At 45.8% G+C, this 21898-nt stretch overlaps 1 protein-coding gene across 1 annotated transcript in view; it reads right to left on the bottom strand.

Annotated features, from left to right (window-relative positions):
- Nucleotides 1–21898, bottom strand: part of LOC130890595 (phenazine biosynthesis-like domain-containing protein 2) — a 30553-nt gene continuing 8655 nt past the window's right edge. Inside the window, exons 2-10 of the mRNA XM_057794683.1 lie at nt 13931–14070; nt 8626–8725; nt 8197–8295; nt 6017–6126; nt 5871–5900; nt 5015–5103; nt 4530–4708; nt 1955–2017; nt 1–1124 (exon numbers count right to left, since the gene is read on the bottom strand). Of these exons, the coding sequence (XP_057650666.1) occupies nt 1012–1124; nt 1955–2017; nt 4530–4708; nt 5015–5103; nt 5871–5900; nt 6017–6126; nt 8197–8295; nt 8626–8725; nt 13931–14014 (867 nt within the window). The 5' untranslated portion in view covers nt 14015–14070 and the 3' untranslated portion in view covers nt 1–1011. The remainder of the gene's footprint in view (nt 1125–1954; nt 2018–4529; nt 4709–5014; nt 5104–5870; nt 5901–6016; nt 6127–8196; nt 8296–8625; nt 8726–13930; nt 14071–21898) is intronic.

Below are 21898 nucleotides of genomic sequence, written 5' to 3'. Positions count from 1 at the left end.
TAAGATTTATTTGTTATGTACAGTGTTCTGCCTGCATGTATGCCTGCAGGACAGAAAAGGGCATCAGATCTCATTACAGATGGTTGTCAGTCACCATGTGGTTGCTGGGAATTGAACTCAGGACCTCTGGAAGAGCAGCCAGTGCTCTTAACCTCTGAGCCCTCTCTCCAGCCCAAGAGAAGACTTTGGTTACCATTCTCAAGACACAGAGGGACAAACGGCCAGAGGCAACATCGTTCTCAGTGTTTATTTGAGTCATTGCATCTAATCAGACACCCACTGTTTGAAGTTCCTGGGTTTTGTCCTGATTGGTACTGAGACACTAAGATTACTCTGGACCTTTCCACCCAAACTGTTTCCCTTTGCTGTCTTCACAGTCATGTGACTCCACACTCCCCACAGCTGTAGTATGGCCTCCCTGACAGTTCACAGGCTGTTCTCGTTAGTTCTTGAATGCATTTCCACAGAGTTAATGTGTGTATTAGAAGGGTATGAGTCTGGGCATGAGGGCACATATCATCAATCTAGCACTTGAGAGGCAGAGGCAGGCAGATATCTGTTGGCTGGAGGGTAGCCTGGTCTACATAGAGAGCTTCTTCCCGACCAGGGCTGTACATTAAGACTCTGTCTTTAAGTTGAAAGTATATATGTAAAATCCTCTATCGGGTACCCACGCCCAAACCTGAATCTCATCCCATTCTTATGGCTCTCTCACTTTGATTGGCAGTCATGATCAAAAGAAGTGGCAGCATTGCTGCCTGCTGTGGGTTCCTGAAGAGGCACACAGGCAGAGGCCAGAGCCCTTCATCAGCTAAGGAGTCTGGAGATGCTGTCCCGCCTCCATCAACTGTCTTTCCTTTCTCTTCTTCATGAGAGAGTCGAGGGCACTGGTCAGTGGACTGGCTGAAGCCAGCTCTGGGCATTTGTTGTTGTTGGTTTAGTTTTTGGTTTGTTTTGTAGTGTAGAGAAAACACCGTGTTTAGTGGTGGCCACAGCCCAGGGTAAGTGTCTCTAGATCGTCAGCGTGCCCTCTAAGACAATAGCAACACCACCCTTCAGGTCAACTCGTCCATCAGGTCGCAGGGAAATGTCCAGTTCTCCTCCTCGGCGGGAACACTGAAAGGCTTAAAGAGAACACAGAGTGGAGCCAATTAAGAGCGGTCCCCTGTGATTAACACAGTGAAGGATTTATTGTTACAAATGCAGAACTCCTTCCAGGCCAGTTTCCAGAATAAATTTCTCAGGTGTCCATAGTGCCTCCCACCTCCATCCCATCCTCCTGCAGACCCAGAGGCCCACACACAACTGATGTGCACAGTGTCCAGCCCTTCCCTTCCTGGGCCTTGTCTGCTACTTCCTGCATGGCCCTAGCTGTGTCCCACCTAAAGCGTCCTCCAGGAATGCTCAAGGATGTGCAAAGAGATAGGGGTGGGGAAGGGTAATTTAAGAAGTGTAGAGAGGGGGTCCTGCCCCACCTGAGAAGGATCCCCCCTCCTTTTCAGCTCAGAAAAGTCAAATGCAGTTTGTTTCCTTGTAGTAAGTTAAAGCAACTGCAAGCCGGGTGCCCAAGAGAGGTGCAGTCTCAGCCCTCCAGGAGAGCCATGCTTAGCAAGTCAGACAGAGGAGAAACACCTGTTCTCAACATCAAGGTCACGGAGCCCGAGTTCTCCCCCCAGGAGGAGCTCATCCTTGTGGATCACAGCCCTGCTCTGATGATGAGCTGACATAGCTCCCTTCAGCCGAGTTTCTGTTCCGTGAACCTGGGGGACCGGGCCCTTCAGGCGCAGGGGCACACACCTGGTCCCCGAGTTCCACAGCAGGACTCTGTCTCCAAAAGCCAAGAGCTGGAGCTATGACTCCATGGTATCCCATTTGTCGAGCACCTGAAGGACCCGAGTTCAACGCCCAAGCACCCAAAGATAAGGAGAGGAGGGGTAGGGAGAGCTAAGCCTACCTCGCATGTCTTTCTTCCCCAGCTCCTCCGACCAGTAGGAGCCGAGAATAGTGTGGGCAGACCCTGGAAAGAAGCAAATATGAGCACAGGAGCGACATTTCTCTAAATGTATCAACAGTCACAGCCGTTCATCCAGTCTGACCGAACCTTAGATCATCTGGTCTGGTCCCATGTCGAGGGGGCCCAGCAGAGTGTGGAGTGAGGGAAGCGGGGAGGATGCATGAGTAATGGCTTCCACGGTGCCTGTCAAATCTCTACTCTCTCTGAAGCTGTGCTCAACTGCAGGGTCATTCTCTCTTTGCTTTCTTTTTTTAAGACAGTCTCATGTAGCCCAGGCTATCCAAAATAGCTGAGGTTAGTCTTGAACTTCTTTTCTCCCTGCCCTAACCTCCCAAGTGTCACCGTTTTTTATGCGATTTCATCTAGAATCTGATCCGAAATTACATATGAAAATGAAGAAGTAAAATGTAAACAAAGTCCTGCAGGGTTCTGTGACTGACACTTGTAATCTCAGCTTTTGCAGGGAGAGACAGAAGGGTCATGAGTTCCAGGTCATCCTCAGCTACTTAGAGAGGCCAAGCTAGGCCTAGATTCCCTTTCTCAGGGAGAAAAGAAAACGTCAAAGTAACGTCTAAAAATCTTGAGAGGCAAAGTGTAGTGGGGGTAGGGGGCTGGAGAAATGGCTCAGTGGTTCAGAGCACTGCCTGCTCTTCCAAAGGTCCTGAGTTCAATTCCCGGCAACCACATGGTGGCTCACAACCATCTGTAATGAGGTCTGGTGTCCTCTTCTGGCCTGCAGACATACACACAGACAGAATATTGTATACATAATAAATAAATAAATATTTTAAAAAAAGTGTAGTGGGGGAAAATCCCCCCCCCAGAAAAGTGTATTAAGAATTATGGGATTCATACCCAAGACCCCCAGTCCACTCCACTCCAACAGCACATTTCTCCTGGTCTTAGGACCTTCCCATTCTAGAAAGCTCTACACACACAGAATGTACTGGGTGTGTGTTCCAGTCTGGTTGTTTGTGCATGCCACCCGGAACCCTCTGCCCTGGGGAGAGGCTCACTGGACCACACAGCCGCTAAGAGCACGTTCCTGAGTCTTCAGCTCTGCTTACATGCTGAGCTTGGAGTTGCTATGTTTTGTTCCTCACTGAGGTCTAACTGAAGGGTCCAGAGCATCCTGACTCTTGGCATCTGGAGCCTCTGCCCAGCCCCTCTCAGCCCTGAACCTGCTTCCCCTGAAGCAATGCCCTCTATCAGCCACCCCCACCTGAAGGGTACTATGTAGCCCTCCCTTGTCTCTGTGACGCCAGGAAGCATAGGGAATAACTTAGCAACCTAGGATTTCACTTGGCCTGGGCTATGCACACACCTCTCCGGAACAATGTACCTAGCAAGCTGTTAACAGAACCCTCTTGCCCCTCAGAGCTGCAACTGTATACCTGTTATAAACAATGGGAATACCCTCAATAAACTCCCCAGAGTGCCTCTGTTTCTATCCAAATACATCCTAGAACACAATCTGAGTTCTATGCCATGGGCAATGGGCCAATCCAGCCTAGTCTGTTTTGGGTACTTGTGCAATAAGGCAAACTGTTCTCAACATGAACTTTTTTATAATAACAATTATTATTATTATTTAATTTTATGTGCCTAGTGTTTTGCCATTGGTGTCGGGTCCCCTAGAACTGGACTTATAGACAATTGTGAGCTGCCATGTGAGAGCTGGGAATTGAACCCAGGTCCTCTGGAAGAGCAGTCAGTGCTCTTAACTGCTGAGCCACCTCTCCAGCCCCCTCAACATGAACTTTTAAGAAGAATCCCCTAATTACCCTCTTATGCCTATGCATCATTGTGTGTGTCTGTGATTAATATTAGATGCATTATTGCAAGCAATATGCCCAGGGAGGAAGGGCTTACATAACCTGCACTCGCCGATCAAAAGAGACTCTCCCAAATTCTTTTTTTTTTTTTTTTTCTTTTTCTTTTTTTGGTTTTTCGAGACAGGGTTTCTCTGTGGCTTTGGAGCCTGTCCTGGAACTAGCTCTTGTAGACCAGGCTGGTCTCGAACTCACAGAGATCCGCCTACCTCTGCCTCCCAAGTGCTGGGATTAAAGAGTAACCAAACACCTCTTATCTTGAACCCCATGAAAGAAGATGCCAGGGACTGGAGAGATGGCTCAGCAGTTCAGAGCACTGGGTGATCTCGTAGAGGACAGAGCTCAGTCCCCAGCACCCATACAGAACAGTTCGCAATCACAGAACACTCCGACTGTCACGTCCCCTCTGCTGGCCTCTGGGGAAACTGAACATTAATGAGCACAGGCAGAGAGACAGACAGACAGACAGACCACGCGCGCGCGCGCACACACAAACTCCAAACAATAGTTGGACCCCTCAGTAGGAGTTTGTTCATATCACTATCATTCTTGACAATGTGTCCCCTCTGATCTCTCGTCTTGCTCTGAGCAAAACTTTTTCACGATTGTGCAACCTCTCTGGGCTTTTATTTCAATTTTTGAATAAGATGACTCTGACCACATGGAACATCCTGGAAGAGTACCTGTTACTGGGTCTTCAGCCACACCAACCCATGGTGCAAAGTACCGGGAGTAGAAGTCATAGTGGGGTGTCTGCCCCTCAGGCTTTCCTCTGAGAGTGAGAATGAGCCCTTTCACCTTCCCTGTCTTTTCCATTCGAGGCAGAGGTTCTGTGTTCACCCTCAGGGTCTCCAGAAAGGACCTTGAGCACAAACAGAACAGGTTCGCAATAAGTATTTTCAGACCACCCCCTTCACAGAATAGAAAGAGGCTGAACTGTGCCCAGATGGCTCAGTAGCATTCTGGAGGCAGAGGCAGGTGGATCTCTTTGATTTTGAAGACAGCCTGGTCTACAGAGTGATTTTCAGGACAGCCAGAGCTACATTAGGGAGACTGAAAAGAAAATAGAAAAGAAGAGGTAAATCATGCTTTGGGGATCGTGCAGCCCCATGGAAGCAGAGCTGGACACCTGGGTGCTGGCATGTGAATGGTTAAACATGACATTTACCTGTCGTAAGAATCGCTGAGCCGGACCATGAGGTTTTTGGTGTCTGGAGAGTACCGGATATCCTGGACCAGGGTGTCCCCTATGGCTGCCTGTGAAACGGATCACAACTCTTACTAAGTTGTTAGATGTTTGTCTAGATGACAGAAGCTGGGTCTGTCCCCAGCACCACATTAACTAAGCATGTTCTCATAAAACCAGGGTTCAGAGGCAAAAACATCAAAAGTTCAGGGTCAGCCTCAGCCAGTCAGCAAATGTGAAGTCAGCCTGGGATCCTGAGGTTCCGTCTCAAAAGCAATAAAACAATATAGCTAGGCATACTCTTTTGACACCAGCACGTGGGAGACAGAGGTAGGAGGAGCTAGGAAGCTCGAGGAATTCCAGGACTCAGGACTGGCCTTGCGGTTAGGATTTGCTTTATCCTCAGCAAGCACACTGCCTTCATCGGGCTGGAAGTCAACCCTTCTTGGTCCAAAGGGGCTGAGGACGCCTGTTATCCTCCTCACCGCCTCCTTAGGTCTTCTCTGTCTTCCCCACACACTCCACCTTACTCCTGCCCCTAGGTGGAGGTCATGCTGCTCATAGTTAAATGAGTCAGCTGTGGTTGTATGACCTGCAATCCCAGTACCTGAGAGGCAAGAGAATTGCAAGTTCAAGACGAGCCTGAGCTACCCAGTGAGGAAAGAACAATTATAACTCAATGAATGTTAGACACAATACTAACATCTGACCTGAAACCACTGCAGCTTCTACCACAGTGCGTACACAGGTAGAGGCGATTTTATGGGGTCATGTCACACCAGAGCTTTCAAACACAAACAACCACATCACAGACTCTCACTGGAGACTTTCCACCAACCTTTATCAAGTCTTCCACCTCATGGAAGTCCTAGAAGAGGAAAAGAGACGCAGTCATTGCTCAACAGGAGAGCCGCGGCTCACCGCAGTTTGTGGATACAGTTGTGTGTATTAAGATGAGATGTAAACACAGTAAGAAGAGCTGACCTGGGGGAAGGCTGGGTAGAGAGGAAAGTCCAAGACAATCCCGTCCTCTGCTCTTCTGGCCTTTAGCTCCCCGCTCATAGTGGTGAAGGTTAGGGTGCTGTTTGTGTTCTCTGGACAGAGAAGGAAACAAGAATCAGGAAAATAAAAGTGATTGTGTTTTCTGGGTGGTTGTGGTGGTGTGTGTATGTATGTATGTGTGTGTGTCTGTAGACTGAACCCAGAGGTCAAACATGAAACTATCTCCCCATTCCTCATTGGTTTTTTTATTGTTGTTTTTTTTTTATTTTTGAGATGGTGTCTTGCTAGGTTGCTTGGGCTGGCCTTGAGTCCCCTCTGGTGGCTTAAGAAGTCTGAAATTTTAATCATCTCTTCTCAGCCTCTTGATGAACAGGCCTATTTCATCCCCCTAAACTCACCTTCATTCTTATCTTCTGCTCATACAAACAAAGTCATTTTATCATAATGACCAGGATTTGGTGATTTGAAAGGAAAATGCCCCCAACACTTATTCCTCAGCACGTGGTAGTATTTTAAGGAGAGACCGAATTTGAAAACTGGTCCACAGGTGAAAGGTCTCGGAAGGGGGTTTTCAACAGGGACCCTAAGACATATTGTCGGGCAGTAAGGAGTTGATTAAAAGCATTATTGACACTATGGGCTGGCAACAAGATGGCAGAGGCCCTGCGCAGAGCTAAGGATCCAGCCCAGGAGACAGACAGCATGAGGGGTTCTGAAGAGAGGAAATCAGCACCCACATGGCAGAAGTGGGGGATCTCTTATGTCTTTCTGAGTATGGGGGTGACCTCCCAGCACAAGCCTAGACTCTTGGAGTCCCAGGAAGGAGGCAGGGATGGGGGTGTAGATGTGTGGCCACCAGGACCAGCTTTGATATAAAATTACTTCCCTCAATAAGAGTTCCTGACACCAGGAAGTCTGTTATGAAGTCACAGGGTCTCAGTCAGGTGCCTGTCAGTGTCTGTGAGGGGAGGACTTCTGCAGGGTCCTGTGGCCTGAGCAATGGCTGGATTCTAACAGTGCATCCTTGCAAAGGCCACGGCCTTCGAGGGCTGTAACTTGACCAGCATCTGGCCCAAGATTATTGCTTCCTCCCTGATCGCTCTAATCTCAGTGTTACTAGTGCAAGCTCTTAAAAATCATGGACCAAGCCACCACGGCTACCATGATGGCCCTCAACCCCTCAAATGTGAGCCAAACCGAACCTCTCCTCCCTTAAGTGGCTTCTGTGACGTATTCTGTCACAGCAACAGGGACATAGTGAGTACACCGGATTCTGTGGTGGAGAGGCCTTGGCTAACTCTCAACTTCATCTTCTGCCAGGCACACACAGGCTTCTCCAGAACCTACGGACAGACGCCACACAGCAGGAGCTTGGCTTGGGCTGCAGTCTCTAAGGATGCGTCTCCTCCTGATCTAGCTGAGTGCACAGGTTTCATCTTCTTCAGCTCAAGGTCCCTGTCTACCTTCTCAAACTGTGAGTCACAACCTCATATGAGGCCATGGAACCGAATGTGGACATTGCAAAGAGTGTATCAATAGTGCACAGCTTCTGAACACGCAACAACCAGAAATTAATTCAGAACCTTCTGCGTAGCAAGCAGAAAGGGTTCTTCTGGCTGTGCTTACCCCTCTATGAAGGTTTGGCTCCTAGCCATGCTAATGGTTTGGGAAGAAGATAGTGGGGCATCTTTAACCTGACTGTAAATGATTTGTGGTAGTGAAAACCTGTAATATCAATACTTGGGAGTGAAGACAGAAAGAGCAGACTCAAGGCTATTTAGAGTGTATAAGAAATTATAGGAGATCCTATCTCAAAAAAAGAAAAAGAAAGAAAAGTATGACTTTAAGATCAGTGGGCACTATGTGAAGAATAGCAAGCCTTTGTTTTCTAGATAGAACATTATATACCATGTCCATTCTGATCACACAACTCCCTCAGCCTCATGCAAATAAAATATACTTTAGGAAGAAATTCATATTACTAAGCCATGGTGGTACATGCTATAATACTAATTAATTATAATTCTTGGATGGCAGAAACAGTAGAATCCAGAATTTCAAAGTCACCATCATCTATACAGGAAATTTAATGCCAGCCTGAGCTAAACAAGACCCTACCACAAAACAAACAACAATAAATAAACAAGCAAAGTCCACATTACTTATTTTGTGAAACAGCACAGCTGCAGAGGCCAGGGTGGCGTGACCACACAGCGGGAACTCACTCTCTGGAGTAAACCACCTTAGTCCAAAGTGGGAACCTTCGGGGGAGCAAATGAAAAAGAAAAGCAAGATCAGACCCACACAGTCAGGTTAAAGATGTCTTGGTATCGTCTTCCCTAAATCATTAGCATGGCTAGCAGGCAAATCTTCATAGAGGGGTCAGCGGGGTAGACAGGAATTCTGCTCCCTTCTGGGAAAGGTCCCCAAGACTTGAATCCCCAGGATTCACATGGTTGAACAGAGAACCAAGCCCTACAAACTGTCCTCCAACCTCACACAAATGCTGTGGCACACGCATAGGCTTGGGTGTGTGCACACACACACACACGCACACACACATAAAACAAAACATTTAAATGTATGTTTACTTTGTGTGAAGTTGTCCGTCGGTTGCAGTTTTCGAACAAATGCGGTTTCAGAGAGATTCATTTCTCGTGCAATGAGTTGATGAGAATCATCATCCAATGTCTTAAATAGAAAAAAAAAGGTTATTGAGAACCTGGAAACACAGATCTGACTTGACATAGCAGCTTATTTGCATATGTCATGTGCTTGGCATAGTGGCGCACACCTTTAGTCCCAGCACTTGGGAAGCAGCAGCAGGCGGATCTCTGTGAGTTCCAGGACAGTTAAGGTTACATAGTGAGATCATGATGATAGACAGTAAGATAGATATAGGTGGACAGAGAAATGATAGACAGACAAATTATTGATAGATAGTAGATAAATGAATGATAGATAGATATAAACAGAAAAATAGATGAGGCCGAGCAGTGGTGGCACACACCTTTAAACCCTGAACTTGGGAGACACAGGCATGGGGATCTCGGTGAGTTTGAGGCCAGCCTGATCTACAAAGCAAGTTCCAGGACAGCCAGGACTGTTACACAGAAAAACCCTGTCTCAAAAAACAAAAAACAAAAAACAAAAACAAACAAACAAACAAAAGATAGATGATAGATACATGATTAATAGATAGTATTCAGACAGATGACAGATAAAGTAGATAGATAGATAGATAGATAGATAGATAGATAGATAGATAGATAGATAGATAGATGACAGACAGGCAGAGTACTAGCTTCTCACTTTGAACAGCTCAAAGCTCAGGCTTTGCCCTAGCACTCCGCACTGTCTGGCCATCACGAGCTCTCGTTATAGTAACGGTATGCCGAAAGGAAAGGCACCAGCAAGCGGAGAAACATGGTCCATCGCAAGGTTTCTAAGGAGTAACAGAGCGCTGAGTGGGGCCGGCAGCAGGGACCATTGCTGAAGGAATCTGATGTAGCCCTAGGCCCCTCCCCAGACCTGCCCAATCAGATTGCCCTCTCAAACAAGACGCCAGGGCATCTGGGTGCTTATTAAAGTCTGAGAAGTCCTGGCGTGTAAACCACGGCCCTGTGTGCAAGGGACTCGGTGTCAAGATGGAAGCCAGGACACCTACAGGAAGTGATCAATAGTGACCAATGCTAGAGAGATCATCAAGGGTTGGTTTGTTTGGGGGCTGGGATGCTGGAGGCTGGATCCAGGTGTTGTCCGTGCTCAGCATTGTGTTCTACACCGAGCTTCACTGTCAGCCTCGAGGGGAGAAGATTTTAACAATAAGTACTAAAAGTACACTATGCTCCAAAGATGCTCACAACCATCTCTAACTAAGCCCAGTTGCAGGGGATCCAGGGCCCTCTCCTGGCCCCTGCCAACATCAGGAATGCACAAGGTACACATACATGCTTGCAGGCCAACATTCATACACATGAAGTACAAATAAATCCCTAAATACATGAATTTAATAAGATCTTGTGCTGGGTCTGGGCAGAAGGTCAGGTTTGGGTGAGGCAGATGGAAAATGAGAGTCTTGCATAGGGGACGGAAGTGTCTTAGGCAAGTCACAGCCCCGCCTCTGCTCTCCTAAAATCGGGGAGCAAAGTACATCTATGGGCAGACTCCATGAGGTTCATTTGTAGCATGCACACTCAGGAACACACACATACACACACTCATACACACACACACACACACTCACACTGATTTCATTTCATTACAATATCTATTTTTCCATTTTACACAACAAGCTTCTTTTTTGCAGATAGTAATACGATTTGAGAGTCTGATTCAGTGGTAGAACACAATTTGGCATGTATAACATCCCCCACTTCAAATAACCAGACATCCCCTAAGTCCCCAGACCCCCACCTCAAATAACAAGACCCAGCTTTTTGGTCTGGTTTGTTTGAGACTGGGTCATGTAGCCTCAGCTGGCCGAGCTACATAGCTAGGATGACCGTGAACTTCTGATCCTACTTCCTCTATCTCCCAAGCTCTGGAACCACAGACATGACCACCATGCCCAGCAGCACCCTCTGGCTTCAGCATTCATTTCCCTCAGCATCCTCCAGGCAGTCAAATACCCAACATCAAAAACAAAGTGATGTTTGCTGTTCAGAGTGCCAGTGAGACAGTAAGGTGCTAGCTAATATCTTAGGACCCACAGGGTTATGGAACTGGGACACATACACACATACACACACACACACACAGAGAGAGAGAGAGAGAGAGAGAGAGAGAGAGAAAGTTTCATACTCCCGTCTTGTGGCAATATAGCAGCATGGCATGACATCCTTCTTTCATGTGACAGTTTGTCTTCTGAATCTTTGTCCCTCTACCGTATTAGACTTCAGAGAACCCAGGGCAACTGGTACAGCAAGTGCTAAAAACACCAGGAAGACGCTGGGACCCCTTCCCCTGCCCCTGAACCTCTGGAAGAGGCACTGTCTCCAACTTCATGTGTTCCTGATCGTTCATACGGAGGTTGGGGATGTAGCTCAGTGGTAGAGCAAGAATGTGGATATGGCTCAGTAGTAATGCAGCTGCCTAGCACGACTAAGGCCCTGCACCCCTGCTTTTCCCCAGACCTGAAGAATTCAAAGTAAAGGAAAATGTTTAAAAAAAAAAAAAGCTGGGTGTAATAGGGAGGCAGAGGCAGCACACTGTGAGTTCAAGGCCAGCCTGTTCTACAGAGAGAGTTCCAGGATAGTCAAGGTCACACAGAGAAACCCTGTCTCGAAAACCCAAAGTAAATAAATAAATACAACAGTCCTTGTTATCAATAGAAATAACTTCCAATGTTTGAGAGAAAAATAATGTGAATATACAAATACTATATTTGGCCTTAGCATGGTTCCATGGTTCCTAAAGCACAACAGACAGACAGTAAATCCTTTTTTTTTTTTTTTTTTGGATTTTCGAGGCAGGGTTTCTCTGTAGCTTTTGGTTCCTGTCCTGGAACTAGCTCTTGTAGACCAGGCTGGCCTCGAACTCACAGAGATCCACCTGCCTCTGCCTCCCAAGTGCTGGGATTAAAGGCGTGCGCCACCGCCGCCCGGCAGTAAATCTTATTTAGAGTAAACATATTGAATACACAATAAACTTTCTTTTATAAATAATTTTAATTTTTACTTATTTTGTTTGGTTTTTCTGAGTCAGGGTCTTACTGTTGAGCCCAGGCTCTCTTGGAACTTGCTCTGTAGACCAGGCTGGTCTCCAACTTACAGAGATCTTCCTGCTTCTGCCTTGGAAGTGTTGGGATTAAAGGTGCATGTCACATTGCCTGGCCCCAGAAAGACACTTTTAATTGTCTTAGTGGAGGAAAACTGTTGTCATATAGTGGACAGAGGCCAAGGATGCTGCTGAAAACCTTACAAGGCACATCAGGGCACCCTCAACAAGAGAACCATCTGGTCCAACACATCAGTGTGCTGCTGAGAACCCTTGTTCTAAAACTTCACACACACCAACAATAACAAACAAAAACAGAGAGTGAGGTCCTTTAGCTCTAGTGTTTATTGATATTAATATTCTGGAGATAAAGTTATGAAACAACACAAATTATTATCTGGTCAAAACACAGTTACATAGACTGTGTCTCAAATATATATGCATATATTTTTACACATGTTTACATGTAAATTATTTATATATACTTATATGTATATACATGTATTTCTACCTATAAATGTGTACATATGTGCATATGTATACACACACACACACACACACACATATATATATATATATATGAGTGACATGGAGACATGGGGCAGATACAGTTAGATTCTTTTTTTTATTAAAGTTTTTTATATTTATTTATTTATTATGTATACAATATTCTGTCTGTGTGTATGCCTGAAGGCCAGAAGAGGGCACCAGACCTCATTACAGATGGCTGTGAGCCACCATGTGGTTGCTGGGAATTGAACTCAGGACCTTTGGCAGAGCAGGCAATGCTCTTAACCGCTGAGCCATCTCTCCAGCCCCTACAGTGAGATTCTTGACAGACAATTACAGGAAGTTGTACTTGCTATATTAAGCCGATAGAAGGTTCCAAATTTGGAATCTGGAATCTGGTTGCTAATCTTCCAAGCTCTTGTATTACTAGATAGAACCTAGCAATTCCTTTACCCTGTGTAGCTAGTAGAAGGAAAGTACAGGCTATAGGGTCACTTAATGAATGCACAGCCGACATGAGGCTGGTCTCTCTAGCCCTCAGATATCAGCTCCTTTATGCTAATTGCTCTAAGTAAAAGGGTGAGGTTTATTTATTTCATTCTTTGAGACAGCTCTCGTTAATAGTCCAGGCTGGCCTAGAGGCTACTGTGTAGCCCAGGCTGGCCTCAAATCCATGATCCTCCTGCACAGCTGATTCCTCTTTTTTATTTGGCTCCAGTTGTGTGTGTGTGTGTGTGTGTGTGTGCGCGCGCGCGCATGCGCAGAGGACAGAGGACCATTCATTGCCTTGGCAGCAGGCACCTTTGCTCACTGAGCCTCTCACTGGCCCCAAGGCGCATGTGTGGGGTCAAAGGACAGTTTGCAGAGTCAGCTCTCTCTCTCACCATGTGAGTCTCGAGACTGAACTCAGGTCCTTGGACTTAGCAGCAAGCATCCTTACCTGCTGGATCAGTCATCTTGCAGGACACTGAAGAGAATGTCTACTACATTCCTGAGGTACAGAGAAGGTGGTAAGCGGGCGTGATAATGAACCCTGCAAGTCAAGCACTCAGGAGGCTGAGACACGTAAAGTCTAAGGGTAGCCTGGGCTACATAGAGAGTTCCAAGCCGATCAGAGTAACACAGTGGACCCTGTCTCTACTGGCCCTGCTGAAAAGCCCCAGGATGTTCACATACAAGTGCCAAATGGCATTTCAGCCGTTTCTACCCACAGATATCCTGTAATTTCGTGCTCAGTTTTTGGTGCTAATTAAACAAAAACCAAATTCTGAAGGGGAGCTCCAATCATTCTTTTATAAAATAATTGTTTCATTATTTGTTACTTTTTATGTTTGTAAGATTCTTCTCTGTATACCCCAGGCTGGCCTCTCACTCATGACCCTCCTGCCTTATCCTTTGGAACAACAGAGTTGTAGGCATAGACCCCCACTTCCTGCTGCTGCTGCCTCTTTAATGGGCTCCAGTTGCCCTACGTGGGAATCTGTGCTTCTGACTCAGTCTAGGTGCAGCCATTCCTGTCATAACCTGCAGACATGACCATCACCGGTACGACAAGGATCACAAACCAAAGGGGCAAACACTCAGGATGGCCTCACTTCTTTTTCAGAAGTCACAGGCTCTACACACACCTAGAATTTCAGGCCTGGCCCTTGAGAAGCGAGTACTTACATTTTCCAGGAGGCAGACGGCAGCAGGATTGCCACGGAAAGCTGTTGCCGTGAACGCGTCTGCTATGAAAATTGGGAGCTTCATTTTTCTCCCCGTTCTGTCTGCGAGGTTGCTGCCTTGCTGGGAGCCTGCTTCACTTCCTGTTGTTAAGAGAAAAAAAAAGTTAATGTTTTACTTCATACACTGTTAATAATTCCCAGATAAAAAGTCCAATGGTTACTCCAACATACCTGCACCTAAAGATGTGTGATTCCCTTATTTTTAAAGCCTCTGCATTAAATTTGTTTTAAAATACTAGCTAAAAAAAAAAAAATACTAGCTAAGAGAAGCAGAGCAGTGGTGGTGCACACACCTTTAATCCCAGCACTCGGCAGGCAGAGGCAGGCAGATCTCTGTGAGTTCGAGGCCAGCCTAGTCTACAAGAGCTAGTTCCAGGACAGGCTCCAAAGCTACAGCTGGTCTCTGTACCAGCTAAATAAACGATTTTTCACACCACACACAGAACTCTGCAACATCATCACCCTCCATCCTAGAGTAGCCCAGACTAGCTATGACAGCATTTTTCATGAAGTTCATGAGCTGTCTGAGAGGCATAGGTGTTGCTTGCTGTCTTCCCATGCAGACAAGCTCTTCTCCCAAGGCCCAGCATGGCAGCGGTCACCGGTGATTACTCATGTAAGGCGGGAGGATTGAGAGCAAAATCAGCAGGTGCATCTCTGAGATGGAGGCCAGCATCATCTACAGAATGAGTTCCAGGACAGCCAGGATTACTCAGAGAAGGCAGGTTTCGAAAAACTATCTATCTGTCAGTCTGTCTATCTAATACACACACACACACACATACATATATAAGATATATATATATATATATATATATATTCTGAAAGTTGTGTGTGTGTGTGTGTGTGTGTGTGTGTTGAGGATTAAACCCAGGGACTCACTCATGCTAAGCACAAGGTTTACAACTCCTGAAGTTCCCAGTTTTTTGAAGAGTTTGGTGGGGAGAGGTCTCCTCATAGCTCTGCACACACTGGCCCCAGATAGTGCCTTTGCCTCGTACTATAGATAAATCACCATACCCAGCTCTGGCTTTGTATGTGTTTTTTAGTTAAATTCTTTACTGAAGACTAGAATTCTACCCTTAAGTGTTTCTAGAAATGCTGTATTGCTTCCCAAACCACCACCACCAACAAAAGTCTTTTTCAAGGAATAGGTCTCAAAGACTCCAACAACCGGTGTCATTCACTTATTCAACAAGATGCCCCTAGCTCTCCATGCACGACATCCCCAAGTTCACCTTCTCTTCCTCAAAGAATGTGGGTTTTGTTTTGGCTTCAGGGATGCACAGGGCCCCTGTCAGTTCTGGACAATTTCATTTCCTTTGCCAGATGCTCAATCTTAAAGATTGCACGACCACTAGATGGCGACAAGTCTCAGAGAACGGTGGCTAGAAAGATTATGGGAGGGATGTTCTGCTCTCAGATGAATGGGAACAGGGCTAAGAGAATAGAGGACGCCATCCTTTCCCTTTTCCCCTGAGCTGGACATTTGATGCTAGAAATGCAACAGGCTGGTCTTTGAACAACGACAAGCAAGGAGACAGAAAACTAAGACTAGATGAAGGGAAAGAGAGCTTTCTCATGCTGTAGTTTACCCGCTAGGTGACCCTTAAGTGCTCCTACCTCTAAACTTCCTGCCCAATACAGAGCAAGTGTCCCAAAGATTCAAGCCATTATTAGTAGAGTAGCAGCCAAAATAATGACTCTCCGAAGTTGTCCACACTGTAACTTCCAAAAACCCATAAGTGTTTTTTTTTTTGTTTGTTTGTTTTTTTTTTTTGGTTTTTCGAGACAGGGTTTCTCTGTGGCTTTGGAGCCTGTCCTGGAACTAGCTCTGTAGACCAGGCTGGTCTCGAACTCACAGAGATCTGCCTGCCTCTGCCTCCCAAGTGCTGGGATTAAAGGCGTGCGCCACCACCGCCCGGCCATAAGTGTGTTTTGTAACTAGCAAAAGGTTTAAGTTTAATCAACTGATTATTCTGAATTATCAAACCCTAGGAAAGAAAAAATTGGGTTATTTTTGTTTTTATTTTGGTTTTGTTTGTTTTTTGAGACAGGTTTCTCTGTGGAGTTTTGGAGCCTGTCCTGGAACTAGCTCTTGTAGACCAGGCTGGCCTCGAACTCACAGAGATCTGCCTGTCTCTGCCTCCCGAGTACTGGGATTAAAGGCAATTTGTTTTTATAAAGTAGTGGGGATTATAAAAACAAATTGCCTTTAAGCAGTGGGGATTAGCCGGGCGGTGGTGGCGCACGCCTTTAATCCCAGCACTTGGGAGGCAGAGGCAGGTGAATCTCTGTGAGTTCGAGACCAGCCTGGTCTACAGAGCTAGTTCCAGGACAGGCTCCAAAGCCACAGAGAAACCCTGTCTTAAAAAACCAAAAAGGAAAAAAAAAAGTGGGGATTAAACCCAGGGCCTCAGGCAGACTAGACAAGCACTCTCCTGCTGAGCACTCCACCCAACGGGGATCTTTAATGGTGCATCTTGAATGTGTGTGTCTGTTCGGAGGTTCTTTGGCCCTCCCTGTGTATCAGTCCTTCGTCCCCGTCTCCGGTATTGGGTACCACCCTTCTGAAATGGCATTTGATCACCTGCTCTTAGATGTGGGTGCTAGGAACCGAACCATGGTTCATTGTAAGAGTAGCAGAGGGCTGGAGAGATGGCTCAGTGGTTAAGAGTACTGACTGCTCTTCCAGAAGTCCTGGGTTCAATTCCCAGCACCTATATGTCAGTTAACAACTCTCTGTAACTCTAAAATCTGACACCCTCAAACAGATATACATGCAGGCAAAACATCAATGTGCATAGAATAAAGAATAGATAATTTTTAAAAAAGTAACAGAGCCGGGCGGTGGTGGCGCATGCCTTTAATCCCAGCACTCGGGAGGCAGAGGCAGGCAGATCTCTGTGAGTTCGAGGCCAGCCTGGTCTACAAGAGCTAGTTCCAGGACAGGAACCAAAAGCTATGGAGAAACTCTGTCTTGAAAATCAAAAAAAAAAAAAAAAAAAAAGTATACTCTTAACCCCTGAGTTCTCTCTCTAGCCCCAGGTTTCTCTTACTCATAACTTGGTCTTTAATCTTCAATTTGGCATGCACTCCTAATCAGCAGTAAGAAAGTACAGAAAGCCAGGCGCATGTGGCGCATGCCTTTAATCCCAGCACTTGGGAGGCAGAGGCAGGCGAATCTCTGTGAGTTCAAGGCCAGCCTGGTCTACAAGAGCTAGTTCCAGGACAGGCTCCAAAGCCACAGAGAAACCCTGTCTCGAAAAACAAAACAAAACAAAAAGTACAGAAAAGGTTAATATCCCTTTTACACCTGTCCTGTTTACCCTGAGTCATGTAACAGAACAGTGTAGAAATGTCCCTGAAATCATGGATTGGTGGTGGTGCTTACCTTTAATCCCAGCACTTGAGAGTCAGGCAGATCTCTGTGTTTAAGGCCAACCTGATCTACAGAATGAGTTCCAGGACAGCCAGGGCTGTTACACATGAGAAAGCCTGTCTTGAAGAGCAAAAACAAAACAAAATGTCCTGGAAGTCTAACCTTGGGTCCACTCACCATGCAAATATGAAGTAATTGGGTCCCTTTGTCCAGTAGGTTAGTCCCTGAGCCTGCCCTTGTGACTGCCTGGGAACATAGCGGTGTGCTTGTAGCTTTATAGCCATTTCTTCACAGTTTCCCTTGGCTACAGATGACAGGGAGCAAATCTGGCTGTTCTGTAACTTGTTCGCTTTAAAAACTCACTTGTGAGTCCTGCCTTACACTAGGGTACTCAATCATACACAGCAGTTTTGTTCCTTGACATTGTAAATGTTCATTAGCAGAGTGTTGGCAGCCACTGTGAACATGAATACTGGGGAATTTTTTGTTTTCATTTGTTTTAAAGGAAATAGCAAAAAAATTAACTGTTGTTCTGATGTTTTCTGAGTTAGACAGCATGATCCAGCAGCTTGTTTGTAATAGCAACCCCTGCCCTCTACTACCCATCAAAGACTAATTGGGTCTTTTCTGTTCCTGTATAGGGAAACTACACTTGACTAAGTAACTGTGCAGATATTTATATTTTGAATTTTGAAGTTTTAGATATAATAATCTCACAGAGACTCACCAATTTTTATAGAGCTCTGTAGAATCTTGTTCTTTTAAAATTTATACCTATAATTCTAGTACTTGAGAGGCAGAAAGCAGGAGGATCGAGTTTGAAGTAGCCAGTGATGGTGGCACACGCCTTTAATTCCAGTACTTAGGAGGCAGAGGCAGGTGGGTCTCTGAGTTCGAGGCCAGCCTGATCTGCAGAGTGAGTTTCAGGACAGCCGAGTTTCAGGACACCCTGTTGGACTAAGTAACTCCTGTCTGTAATTGAATGAAGAAAAGCAATAAAAAGGAGAGGAAACTTGACTGTTCCTAGGTATGGTGGAGAAAAAGGTTTACTATAGATCTATGGAAAAGCATAGGTAGAGGCAGGGACAGAGACATCTGGGAGAGTCCAGAGGGGACATGTCCAGACTGAGCTGTGCCATGTGGGGAGAGGGGGAAGGGAGCGGAGCGAGGGGAACCAGGGCAGCAGCCAGGAAGCCCAAAGCTACAAAGAGAGCAGGCCACCAAATGGTTGGATTATACAGGGACAAGCAGCCCAGCCTTGAGGGCTGGAGAGTCCAGGGTTACAGGTAGGGGCTGAGGAAGGCAGGAGGAACCTGGCAGCCAGGTCCACTTTGACATGTTTAATAAGCATCTGATCCATCCATCCTTGGTTTGAAACCTAACAGCAATACCAGCATGTAAGAGGCTGAGGAGACTTGTCATATTGTTCAAGGCCAACCTGATCTAAATAATGAGTTCCGGGATACCCTGAACTACAAAGAGACGCCCTCTCTCAAAAACAAATAAAATTGAAAAAGAAGGGAGGAAAGGAGGGGTCAGAGGAAGAGGAGTAGGAAGAAGAGGAGACCACCAATGTTATGGAACAATTTAATAGCCTCTGAAACAGATAGGGTATGTTCAAGTGAATTACTGATGTGGGATTTCCCTCTGTATGCTGTGCTTACCATTGGTTAATAAAGGATCTGCTTTGGGCCTATAGCAGAGCTATAGAGGAACAGAGCTAGGTGGGGAAAACTAAACTAAATGCTGGGGAAAAGAAGGACAGAGTCAGGAGAAGCCATGTAGCCCCGTTGGAAATGGATGCTGGAAATTTATCCAGTAAGCCACAGCCTGTGGCAATACACAGATTAATAGAAATGGGTTAAATTCATATGTAAGAGTTAGCCAATAAGAAGCTAGAGCTAATGGGCCAAGCAGTGATTTAATTAATACAGTTTCTGAGTGGTTATTTTGGTTCTGGGCAGCTGGGATGAACAAGTGGCCTTCCTACTACAAATAGCTTGGCTTCTCTGCTATTCTCCTGGCAGATCCCCAATAGCAAGGCTTTTTCTATTAACCTAATTTGGTTCACATAGTAAAAACAGCTTTTTCTCCAGAATTGTTTGTCAAAAACAGTCAACCAACTGTTTAACAACATTATGTCTGCCTGAGTTGGAGGGAAGTTACTGAGGCAAACAGTTGACTTTAAGCAAATATTTGCAAGAAACAGCATGACAGTGAGCTGTTGAGAAGAGGTTTTTATTATTTTATTTTAATGTGTGTGTATGTGCGCATCAACGCAAGGCAAAAAAGAGGACATTGGATCCCCTGGAACTGGAGTTACAGGGATCTGTGAGCTGCCTGACGTGGGTGCTGGGACCTGAGCCCAAGGGCTCTGCAAAAATAGCAAATGCCACTGGGCTTAGTGGCACAGCTTTGATTATAGCACTGAGGAGGCAGAGGCAGGTGGATCTTTGTGAGTTCGAGACCAGCCTGGTCTAAGTAGACAGTTCCTGAACAGCCAGGGATACATAATGAGACCTTGTCTCCAAACAAAATAATAACAACAATAAGCAAAAAGCAGAACAAACCAAAAAACAAAACAAAACAGCAGTTACTCTTACCGCCCTAGAAAGGGGTTTGAAAGCTCTGACTGATAGGGGCTGGGAACGCAGTTCAGTGATAGAGGAAATGACTAGTATATGAGAGGCCTTGGGTTCAATTCTGACCACTGAAAGAGAAAGAGCAAGGAGAAAAGCTCTGGTGTGCTCCTGGGATTCTAGAAAGCAATGCACAGGTATAGATAGGGCTCTGAATCTATCCTAAGACCTGAGAACATCAGTGAATACTTGAGAAGCAAAAAGTAACAAGAGTGGCAGTTATTTCTAATCATTGTAACAAAGTAACGGAGCAGACCAACTTAAGTTTTTTGGAAGGTTTATTTTGTTTCCTTTTCACAGGGTTCAGGTACTATGTGGGTTAAGGGCATGGTAGAGAAGAGCAGATCTGGGGGTGGCAGCCAGGAAGCTGAGAGAGCATGCAATGGGGGGGGATCTTATTGCATCCTCCTACCCACCCGTGTAAAGGATAACACCACTCACATGTGTTGGGTTGGGACCTCCAACACTCCTGAATGATCTGAGAAGCCCTACCTCTCCCTCACCAAACCCCGCCCCCTCAGAGAATCTTCAACAAAGAAAAGGTGCCAAAAAAAACCAGTTACAAATTCTTGCCAGCTGTGGTAGCTCCTCCATTGAAGTTGTCAGCAGGCCCAAGTCTTGGCCTAAACCATTCAGTTTTTTACCATACTTTGGCACAAACCCAGCTGTTGGCAGACACATCATCACCTCTCACCTACAGGCTGTAAGTCTTCCCTGCTTTAGTCCCGGCAAGTGACTTCTCCAGCCTCTGTCAGGAATAAATCATGGCTGTCCACTCTCCACACCTATTCAATATAGCACTTGACGTCTTAGCTAGAGCAATCAGACAACTGAAAGAGATCAGGGAGATACACATTGGAAGGGAAGGAGTCAAAGTATCTTTATTTGCAGATGGTATTATTTCACACAGAAAAGACCCAAAACACCTTCACCAGGAAATTTCTACAGCTGGTAAACAGGTTCAAGAAAAGTAGCAGAATACACCAGGTGACAGAGGTGCGATGCCTTTGACCCCAGCACTCAGGAGGCAGAGGCGGGGTGGAGGGTGGGAGGTGGATCTCTGAGTTCCAAGCCAGCCTGGTCTGCAAAGTGAGTTCCAGGACAGCTGGAACTACACAGAGAAACCCTGCCCCCAAAAAACCAAACCAACCAACCAAAGTATCAGGATACAAATTAACAGACTAATCAGTAGCTCTCCTATATGTACATGACAAGCGGGGCAAGAAAGAAGTCAGGGGACAACACCTTTCACAGTCACAATTGCCTGGGGGGGCAGTAACTAACCAAGCAAAGGAAAAATTAATACTATAAAAACTTCAAGCCGGGCGATGGTGGCGCACGCCTTTAATCCCAGCACTCGGGAGGCAGAGGCAGGCGGATCTCTGTGAGTTCGAGACCAGCCTGGTCTACAAGAGCTAGTTCCAGGACAGGCTCCAAAGCCACAGAGAAACCCTGTTTCGAAAAACAAAAAAAAAAAACAAAAACAAAAACAAAAAAAAAAAACAAACTTCAAGACATTGAGGAAGATATCAGAAGATGGAAAGATCTCCCATACTCATGCATCAGTAGGATTAATATAGTGAACATGGCTATCCTACCAAAAGTAATCTACAGATTAAACACAATTCCATAAAAATTCCACACAATTCACAGAAATTTAAAGAACAATTTTCAGTGTCACAAAGAAACCCAAAACCTCAGATAGTCAAAACTGAATAATAAAAACTGCTAGTGATTTCATCGTCCCCACGCCAAGCTGTGCTACAGAGCTATAGGAATATAAAAACAGCAAGGTATTGGCATAAGAACAGACATGTTGATCAACAGAATTAAACTGAAGACCCAGACATAAGTCCACACACCTATGGACACCTGACTTTTGACAAAG

Source organism: Chionomys nivalis, chromosome 19 (assembly GCF_950005125.1).
Source record: "Chionomys nivalis chromosome 19, mChiNiv1.1, whole genome shotgun sequence".
Taxonomy (NCBI): Eukaryota; Metazoa; Chordata; class Mammalia; order Rodentia; family Cricetidae; genus Chionomys; species Chionomys nivalis.
This window is presented reverse-complemented; position numbering and strand designations above follow the sequence as displayed.